This window comes from Dipodomys spectabilis, unplaced genomic scaffold (assembly GCF_019054845.1).
Source record: "Dipodomys spectabilis isolate Male_0828 unplaced genomic scaffold, ASM1905484v1 ptg000069l, whole genome shotgun sequence".
Classification (NCBI taxonomy): domain Eukaryota; kingdom Metazoa; phylum Chordata; class Mammalia; order Rodentia; family Heteromyidae; genus Dipodomys; species Dipodomys spectabilis.
Genome location: NW_024870746.1, coordinates 27,121,847 through 27,131,976, shown reverse-complemented (window position 1 = coordinate 27,131,976; position 10,130 = coordinate 27,121,847). Strand labels below are relative to the sequence as shown.

Here is a 10,130-nt window from a genome sequence, read left to right as displayed (position 1 = left end):
TGAGCCTCCAGGTGGCGCCAGTGCGCTGACTTTCCGACGGGCTCTGACAACCAGCTGGGCACACCGTGGGCTCTGGGGGGTCGTGGGAGGAATCAAGGTGATCCTCAGGCCTTAAACCCAACTGGGAGGACAGATGTGCATTTCCATCCATTGCACCCCAGGGGTGGAAACCCACAGCCTAGTCTGCGTGTTAGGGCACTGTGCCTCCCTCCTCCACCCACCCCCCCCAACCTCATGACCCCATCCAGGACCCAGAGAGGAGGGCTGCCCTGCGCCGCACCACAGGCCGGCCCCAGCACCTGTGACCTTGAGCAAATAGCTTCTCCTGGGTCTGGGCAGACAGTCGGCTTCTCTTGGGTTCCTCCAGTGCCAGACCTGCTGGGGAAGGCACTGGGGCTTCTGGGAACCCTGAGCTCTCTCTCCCAGGCTCTCCTTCCCGTCCCCAGTGTCCCCTTGACTGTCCTCAAAGGCAAGAGGGCCTGGGGACGCCCCTAGCTCAGGATCTGGGGCGCCCCTTTTCAAACAAGTGCATGCCCGTGACATGCTGGGCTTTCCTTGCTTTGGATTTCTTCGCTTTCTCTCCCCCCACCCCCCTTTTTCCCCTCCTTTCCTGGATGAAATTCCTGCCAGCTGGGAGGGAAGGAGGGAAGGAAGGAGGGTAAGAAGGAGGGAAGCGAGCAGGAGGGAAGCGAGCAGGGGACGAGGCGCAGCGTCGAAAGTTTCCTTGACTCCTCCTCCGCCCGTGTCTCCCTCCCTCGCCAAGCCCAGCCAGTGAAACTGAATAAGGCCGATCGCTCACACAATGCCTGGCCGGCTCTGACGGCACGGTCCCCGCGCTGCGCCGCCGCCGCCGTCCCAGCCCAGCCCAGCCCAGCCCGCGGGCCGGTCCCCACCGACGGGCCCCGGAGACAGCCGCGCGCGGCCCCGCGCCCGCCCGGCCGCCCAGCCGCCCAGATGCCCCGCGCGCCCCGGCTCCTGGCGCTGTGGCTGTGCGCCGCCGCCCTGTGCGCCTCCCCGGGCCACGCCGGCGGCCCCCAGCCCGGCCCCGGCCGCGCCACCTGCCCCGGCCCCTGCCACTGCCAGGAGGACGGCATCATGCTGGCGGCGGACTGCTCTGAGCGCGGGCTCTCCGTCGTGCCTCGCGACCTGGACGCGTTGACGGCGTACCTGTGAGTACTCGCCCGCCCAGGACACCTGCCCGCGGCGCGCGCGTGCGCTCGGGGTGCGCGGGGTGTCCCCGTCCCCGGGGCACCTGTCCGCGGGGTGTCTCTGACCCGGACATCTCAGCAGGGTTCAGGCTCCAGGGCTGGAGAGGGGAGATGAGGCAGAAATTAAAGAGCAGACGAGCAGTGAGGCTGGGCTTCGCTTGCTTCCCTAGGCGGCAAGGTGGGTTGCACCCCAATTCAGACAGGGGGTCGGCGGCTCTTGCCTCGTCCAGCAATTGCAGGGCCCAGGAGGGTCACCCTGGCTGCACTGGCGGCCGAGGTGGAGAGAGTGCGCCCCGGGGGTTGGAAGCAGGTCTGTGTCTGGAGTGGAGAGGAGGTACACGGAGCTAGGTGTGCGTGTGTGTGCGCGCGCGCGGGGGGGATCACCCACTCTTCTCAGAAGGGGACCCCGCCAGCACCGTGCCCTTCTGGTTAGGGCTATTGCCACCTCCCCAGGGGCCTCCCTGAAGTTGTGTCCCAGGAGGCTGTGCTGGAGACACTAATTTGTGGCCAGACGCCGAGGCTGAAAACCAGAGAACCATTTTTAGAGTCTGAGTTGGGGTGAGATGGGGCAGAGAGGGGGACCTAATGGGGACTAGGGCAGGGCTCAACCCCAAGGCTGAGGCTCGTTAACACCCCTCACCCTCCCGGCAGGACGAGGGCCGAGAACACATTCCGGATCAACTGCCCCCACCTGCCCTTGCTCTGGGAAAAGAAAACTCCCCCTGCCCAGGTGTCACCGGGTCCCTTCCTCAAGAGGAGGGAGAGCAGGAGAGGCAGAGGGCCCCCACCCCTAGGAGACCCCCCTCTCCGAGCTTCCCCAAGCCTGAGAGAGGCTCCTGGCTGCTTTGGGTTCCAGGGCAGGGGATCCCTGGGGAAGAGGGAGCTGGCCTAGTGTTTCAAGAGCCTGGCAAAAGCGTGTGGAAGTAAATGGGGGCACTAGTGGTATCCCAGCTGACCCCGGGAAACCCCACCTTTAGCTGCCTCATTTATTTATTTCGTGCCCATACTGGGGCTTGAACTTAAGGCCTCACACTCTTGCTTGGCATTTTTGCTCAAGGCTGTTGCTCTACCACTTGAGCCACACCACCACTTCTGGCTTTTGTTAATTGGCAATAAGACTTTTCTGCCTGGGCTAGCTTTGAACCTCAGTGCTCAGATCTCAGCCTCCTGAGCAGGATTACATGCATGAGCCACTAGTGCCCGGCTTAGCAGTCTAATTTACTGGGGCACATAACACTGCTTCAGCTGAAGACAGGGTTCTAATGGCTGGAAAGAGTTTGGAAATGACTTCTGTCAAGCCTGTCTTGGGGAAGTAGGAGGAAGACCGTTTGCCTAGGTTCAAAGGCCTGGCAGGCTTCTAGGGTTTTCCAGAGACCATGAGATCCTGCACCCTTTCCCAGCTTCCCAGTCTTCATCCACTGGTCTCAGGTCTTTTTGTCTGCTAGGATTTGAGGAAGGAGGTAGAGGGCTATTTTGGGGATCCACACACCCCGCTATCTATGCCAATGGAAGAGTTTTCTTGTTTGGACACGATTCCACAGGATACAGAAATGACTTTGGAGTTCAGGTGGAGGGGTCTCCCCCCCCTCACCCCCCGAGTCTCTGGAGGTTGAGAAAGCTCTGCGCTTCCAAGACTCAGAACACTCCTGCAAGCTGGAGGGGGCCAGGTGGGCCTGGGGCCAGGGGGTAAAATCAGCGTGTTGAGGGGGGGTTGGAGGTGCCCCGCCTCCGGCTGTGGAGAGGTCCCCTGTGGACAGTGCCTAGAGGGGCTTCTGCTGACCCAACAATGGCTCCCGGGAGGGCGGCTCCTCTCGCTTTGCCCTCTCTGGAGAGCAGCAAAGGCATCTGAAGGTGGCAGGGGTATGGAGAAGAGCCAGTTCAGGAAGGCGCTGCTGGACCCAGCAGAGGGACTTGAATCCTCCACTCCACCCCAATACAAACCACCTGGCACCTGCTCCCCAACGGGCCATGGTGAGATTCCTCGCTTCCAGCCAGTACCTCCCATGGTGTAGCTATATCTCCGTCCTGGGGAAAGCTAGCAAGTTTTCCTTAGAGACAAGTTCAAAACCTATGACTGGGCCAGGCACTGGTGGCTCACGCTGTAATCCTAGCTACTCAGGAGGCTGAGATCTGAGGATCTCGATTCAAAGCCAGCCCGGGGGAAGGAAAGCCGGAGAGACTCCTATCTCCAATAAACCACTCAGAAAACCAGAAGTAGGGCTGTGGCTCAAGTGGTAGAGAGCTAGCCTTGAGCTGAAGAGCTCAGGGACAGCACCCAGGCACAGAGTTCAAACCCCACAACTGACAAAGCATCCCCCCCCCCGAAAGAAACAAAAACCAAAACCCCAAAACCATGACTGCTCTAGGGCCAAATGCTGGCCTGTTTGATCAGACTTCACTTATTCCAAGTCCTTCAAGTCTCTTTCTCTCCCTCTTTCCCTCCCCCCCACCCCCTTTCACACACACTCTCTCAAGGTCTCCTCCTATGCTGTCAACTCCGGCTTAGGAAGACTGGCAGGGCTTTGGGCGTTCTTCTGGGTTTGTGTGTGTGTGTGTGTGTGTGTGTGTGTGTGTGTGTGTGTGTGTGTGTGTGTGTGTGTGTGTGTGTGTGTGTGTGTGTGTGTGTGTGTGTGTGTGTGTGTGTGTGTGTGTGTGTGTGTATTCCAGAGAGCCAAGGGCAGGTGTGTGTGTGTGTGTGTGTGTGAATGGACTGCTGGTGCTGCTGGCTTTGGAGTGAATGATGATGTGGGGGGGGGGTCTGAGGGTAGGCACGGAGCCCCTCCATCCCATCACCCCACGCACAGCATGATGGGAATATGCACACCGCAGATGATGCCAGGGCTGTGTCAGAGGAGTCTGGGTGCCTGGTTGAGGCTCCTTCCGCCCCCAGGCAGAGGGTCTGGGGGAGACACAGTGTGAGGTCTCTGGAGTAGCTGGCTGTGAACCATCGGAAGCTCAGACACCTGTGCTCACTCCCTTCACCCACTGTGCCATGAGAACCCATGGCAGAGGCCTACTGCTGTCTGCCCTGACCATTGGACTCTAGTGAAAGGGCAGGTGTGTGTGTGTGTGTGTGTGTGTGTGTGTGTATGTGTATTCCAGAGAGCCAAGGGCAGGTGTGTGTGTGTGTGTGTGTGTGTATTCCAGAGAGCCTCCACCTCCTTGCGCTGCCTGGGACTTCTATAACTAACAAGAGAGAGGTGGGAAGCTGCAGGGAGCAGGCAGAAGGGTTGATTTAGGCGCTGAGCACAACCATAAAGGGCTGTGCCTTGCTTCTTAGCTGAAGGAACCCAGGCCAGTATATTGGCCCCTTGGTGACTCAGTTTCCTAGTTTGCCTTCAAGGGGTTGCTGTGTAGGCTCATGGTGGCAATGTTTGCAGATAGTTTGACTTAGGTTTGGCCCATGGGAGGAGTTCAGTGGGTGTTAGCAAGGCTGAGATTAGGGAACCAGGGCTGGGAAGCAATTCTGGTGGTCTTCCTGGAGGAGGAAGTCCAGGAGCTAGCATTGGAAGCAGAGGTGCAGCATCATTCTATGAAAGATTGATACAGGTGTGGAGCTGGCAAAGAGGCCACACAAGCTATACTGAGGACCCAGAATGGCTGGCTGGCTCTGCGCTCTTCTCTTCTCTTCTCTTCTCTTCTCTTCTCTTCTCTTCTCTTCTCTTCTCTTCTCTTCTCTTCTCTTCTCTTCTCTTCTCTTCTCTCCTCTTCCTCCCTCCTCTCTTTTGCTATCTCCCTCTCTTTCTTTTTTCCTCCTGGCTAGTACAGTCTTAGGGCTCCATGGAAGAGGAGGGGAGTGGCTGTTCCCCAACACACCGCACCCAAATGGGTCCCTTCAGGGTGAGCGGATGAGGGGAGCAGAGAGACTCGTGGGCTTCTGTGGGGGAGAGCTGGTCCCAGGGAGGAGAGGCACAGATGCCACCCCAGCCCCATTTCCCGTCATGGGGGGGCTTTGTGCCCAGCCCAGCCTCTGTGGCTTCCACATCGATGCTAGGAGCTGGCTCATTCCAGTTGCGCATGCAAGATGTGGGGGTTCGAATCCCCAGGCCTCCCTTGCACTGGAGGCCCTGTGGCAGTCCTATAACTCTTCTAGAGTTTAATGTCCCCACAGTTGGCTGAAAACTAGAAGGGGAGGGAGGGAAGTAGGGAGGGAGGGAGGGAGGGAAGGAGAGCCCCCTGGCGAGACTCATGCTGCTGGTGCAGGACAGGGAGGGAAAGACCCCCAGGAGAGCCTGGCAACTGTGCCAGCAGCAGGGAGGGACCCCGGGGAATCCAGCCAGCACCCAGTCCAGAGCAGAGAGCGGAGGGTGAAGGAGGGGTGGTGTGATTCCAGGAAATGGGGTCCCCAGGGACCGCCTGTGCCCGCCCGACTCTGAAAGCAGAGTCTGGGAGGGATGGGCCCATCCCAGGACACGCCTGGGGGGTCGCCGGAGGAGAGTGAGCGTGTCGGGGAGCCAACACCCCAGTTCAAAGGAAAGACAGGAAACAGCCTTAGGCAAGAGAAAAAGGAAACCTCTGGGCTCTGGCAGCAGTGGGCATGGGGTGCGGCCGGGTGGGGCTGGCGGAAGAGAAGAAAGCCTGGCTCAGAGCAGAATTGGCCCCCCGCCTGTCCCCCCCCCCCCCACCGCCTTCCCTCTTCCATAGGCTCTCAGCCCTGATGGGCCCACATGCTGCAGCCTGCTCCCCACCCTGCCCCAGGCCCCCTGGGGACAGAGATAGACAGGGCACTGGCCATGGTAAAATGGACTCTGGAGCCTGGCGTGCGGCCTGGGACTTAACCCCACTGCTGGGAGCTGTGTGTCTGGGAAAACAACACTACCTCTCTAGCCACTCTTTTGTATTTTTATTTTGCTGGTCATGGGGCTTGAACTCTGGGCCTGGGTGCTGGGCTCTTCAGCTTTTCAGCTCAAGGCTAGCATTCTACCACTTGAGCCACAGCGCCACTTCTGGTTTTCTGGTGGTTCCTTGGAGAGAAGAGTCTCACAGACTGTTCTGCCCGGGCTGGCTTTGAACCAAGATCCTCAGATATCAGTCTTCCTGAGTAGCTAGGATGACAGGTGGAAGCCACCAGCGCCTGTCTAGCCACTCTTAATTGTGTATGTGTGTGTATGTGTACGCTAGTACTGGGGCTTGAACTCAGGACCTCACACTTTTGCTTGTTTTATTTATTTATTTTGCTCAAGTCTTTTACTCTTCCATGTGAGCCAAACCTCCACTTGTGGCTTTTTGTTGACTCATTGAAGATAGGAGTCTCTCAGATTTGTCTGCCGGAGCTGGGTTCAACCTGCTATCTTCAGCTCTCAGCCTCCTGAGTAGCTAGGGTTACAGACATGAACCACCAGGGTCCTGCTCTCTGCTTCTTCATCTTTCAAATGGAAATCCTAAGAGTCTACCTGGAAGGGTTATACAGAGAAGCAAGGGACACAAAGGAAAACAGTAGTCCTTTTCATACCGTAAGTACTTAGAAGCACGGACTGTTGCGATCACTTTCCTCCAGGCCTTCAACTACAAGTGCCCGACCGGGGCTCCGAAAGGGGGTGGCGGGGTGACTCTGGATGCCAGAGCTGTGTGCTCTGAAGCCCCGTCAAACAGCTCTTCTTCCTGTCTGACTCTTCCATCCTCACTGGCAAAGAATCTTCCAACAGTGACCTTCAGGGAAATGGCCTTCCAGGGAACCTGTGCTCCTGGGCTGGGCAGTCAGAGGAACCGAACCTCCCACAAGGCCCCTGAGGGTCCTCTTCTGAGGTGACCGTGAGGAGCCACTAATTCCTTCTCTGGGCATCAGGGCCAAGGACAGCTCTGCTGGGGTCGTTGGTGCAGGAGTTAGGCATGAGCAAGAACTTTCTACCTCCTCTTCCCTATTGGATAAGATGTCTTAGCCAGACTAAAACCAACATAATGACTTAGGGGCGCTCAGATTTGCCGGAGCACTTTTGTGTGAACTGATCCAGTGGCAAAACGGGAAGGAGTGGTCCTAGGTTTTGAACAAGCACTCAGGTCTCTCCTGCCACCCTTCAGATGTGGGAGAACAGGTCCCCAGAGGGGAAAAACACCCAGAGGCCAAACTCGGTCAGTGAGCAGAGAGTTATTTTGGAAGCAGTGAAAGGACATGGGATGGGGGGAGAGCTCAGGGGTTGGCACTGTGCCCCCCAGAGCTATGCCAGAGCGGCCACGGCGGGCTGGCATTGGGTAGGTGGGGGCTGGGCTGGCCTGCTCAACAACAAGGTAGCTCCAGTACTGGATTTCCTTTGTGTCCCTTCCTGGCTCTCTCTTGTCTGCCACCATCTTTCTTTCTTCTTTCCTTCCTTCCTTCCTTCCTTCCTTCCTTCCTTCCTTCCTTCCTTCCTTCCTTCCTTCCTTCCTTCCTTCCTTCCTTCCTCCCTCCATCCCTCCCTCTCTTCCTTCCTTCCTTCCTTCCTTCCTTGTCTTCCAAATGGAAGACTTTTCATGCACCAGGTGTGCATGAAAAGCAGCCCCCTTGTGCTGGTCCCCTCACAGCTGTGAGGTCAGCAGTTGCTCAGGAAGATTTTAGCTAGAGGTGTTGGGGGGCAGGGGGGTTCCTTCTAGGAGCCACATAGGGCTTTGGTCATTCATATGTAATTTTTTTTATTTCAGTACTGAGGTTTGAACTTGAATTTTTTTTTTTTTTTGTGCCACTCCTGGGGCTTGGGTCGGCCTGGGCGCTGTCCCTGAGCCTTTTTGTGCTCAAGGCTAATGCTCTCACTTAAGCCACAGCACCACTTCCAGCTTTTTCTGAGTAGTTTATTGGAGATCAGAGTCTCATGGACCTTATGCTTGGGCTGGCTTCAGACAAGGATCCTCAGTCTCTTGAGTAGCTAGGATTGCAGGTGTGAGCTATAAAAACTTCCGGTTTTCTGGTAGTTTATTAGAGATAAGAGTCTTACGAACTTTCCTGCCTGGGCTGGCTTTGAACTGCAATCCTCATCTCAGCCTCCTGAGTAGCTAGGATATTAGGCGTGAGCCACCAATGCCTGGCTTTCCTTGAGCTTTTTTTGCTTGTGTCTAACACTTTACCGCTGGAGCCACAGCTCCACTTCTGGCTTTTTAGTAATTAATTAGAGATAAGAGTTTCATGGGCTTTTCTGCCTGGGCTGGCTTTGAATCATGATCCTCAGATCTTAGCCTCCTGAGTAGCTAGGATTATAGGCGTGAACCATCAGCACCTGGCCCGAGTTGGTTCCTTCTGAGATAGATTCTGCTTTCATCCTGGGCTATTGGTTGAGAAGGAGTTTTGTGAATTTTGTTTTTGTTTTTGGCCTGGGCTGGCCTCAAATTGCAATCCACCCATCTTCACTTCCCCAGTACCTAGGATTACAGGCATGTTGCCCCATCTTGACAGGGCATTCTAGAGCAGAACTTTCTCCCGTTTCCTCTTCATTTGTAAAACAAAACAATCCAAAGGTATCCATCAACTGGGACAAATCAACTGGACTACTCAGATCAAAGGCATCCAGCCAACCTCAGGCGATGCCTGGTCCCCTAGCGTTGTTCCTTGAGGACACCCCATCTCTGTCCACCTGGAAGCAGGACTGGGGAGGAAAGACCCCATCCTTGCTGCCTGGCAAGCATGGGGCGAGTTTCAGTCCAGCAATAACTGGAATGTTTCTTTACCTCTTTTAGCTTCTTTATTTTGAAAGGAGCACGTGGCTTTATGCCTATAATCCTAGCTCCGCAAGAGGCTGAGATTGGAGGATCATGATTCAAAGCCACCTGTGCAGAAAAGTCTGTGAGACACTCCTCTCCAACCTCAGATGCCAGAACTGGAGGCATTGCCCAAGTGGTAGAACATCAGTCTTGAGCAAAACAGCTGAGCAAGAACACAAAGCCCTGAGTTCAAATTCCAACACGGGCACACACATTATATATCTTATTTATCATCTATATCTATTACCAAGCTTTCAGTTAGATGGTGATTTTGGTACAGCGATAGGTACATCACCAATGCTCACTACCTATGAGCTCTGGTCCCTCTTCGGAGGGACATTTGGAAGGAGAAACTGAGGCAGGGGGAAGTGACCCTTTGTCTCACCTACTCAACTCTGTCTGCCTAGGATTTTGCTGAGCATGAGGTCCAGAGGGCTGATTCCAGAGCATGGTTCCCTGCACACCCAACCCCTGCTATGGTCCTTTCCCTTTAACCCTTGGGGGTGCTGGAGGAGATAGTAGGTTCAGACAGTGTGCATGCTGGCAAGAAGGAGTGTGTTCCATGGTGCCAGTCAGGGTCTGGAGGTGGTCCCCAGGCTCAAAGCCAAAGCCAGTGGGTTAGTGGAGAGGGAAGAGGGGATGGACAGAGCCACCAGCATCACCTGGATGTACCCCAGCCAGATGCATTGCTGGGCTCTCTGTGGGGCAGAAGAGGGCTAACTTTCATGGAGCAATATTAAGGGGAGCCAGGGAAATGGGACCCAGTAAAGCAAGGTCCATTCTAACTCCCAGTGTGACTTGCAATTTGAATTGTCTACCTGAGTTATTATTGGTCCCTGGGAAACAGGCCACAAAGCAGCTGCCACTCAAATGGCTTTTTACCACATTCTGTAAGAAAGAGGCCACCCAGGTTGCCCTCCCCGGGGTGTCCCCTCTCCACCCATCTCCAGCCTCATTCCCTCCTGTTCATAGTCAATGTCAGCGCAGGGAGTAGGCGCCGATCAGTCGCTTATTCATTTGACAGACATGGATTGAAATGTTTGCTGTCTGCAGGGCACTGTGCCAAGGACTTTGTCATGCACTTCCTGTGTGAGACCAAGACCCTTGCCACCCCCTCTTCTAGATGGGGGGGCGGAAAACCCTGGAGAGAGTATAGGGGACTCCCAGGATGCAATCATAACCCAGACTCAGCCCAGGCACAGGCTTGTTCCTCTGTCCAGGGGCCTGGAGGGGGAGATAAGGCAAGCACACAAATAA

At 55.9% G+C, this 10,130-nt stretch overlaps 1 protein-coding gene across 1 annotated transcript in view; it reads left to right on the top strand.

Moving 5' to 3' along the window:
- Positions 1-954: 954 nt before the first annotated feature.
- The window catches only part of Lgr6 (leucine rich repeat containing G protein-coupled receptor 6), a 116,632-nt gene continuing 107,456 nt past the window's right edge, over positions 955-10,130 (top strand). The window contains exon 1 of the mRNA XM_042682025.1: positions 955-1,169. Within this exon, the coding sequence (XP_042537959.1) occupies positions 955-1,169 (215 nt within the window). The remainder of the gene's footprint in view (positions 1,170-10,130) is intronic.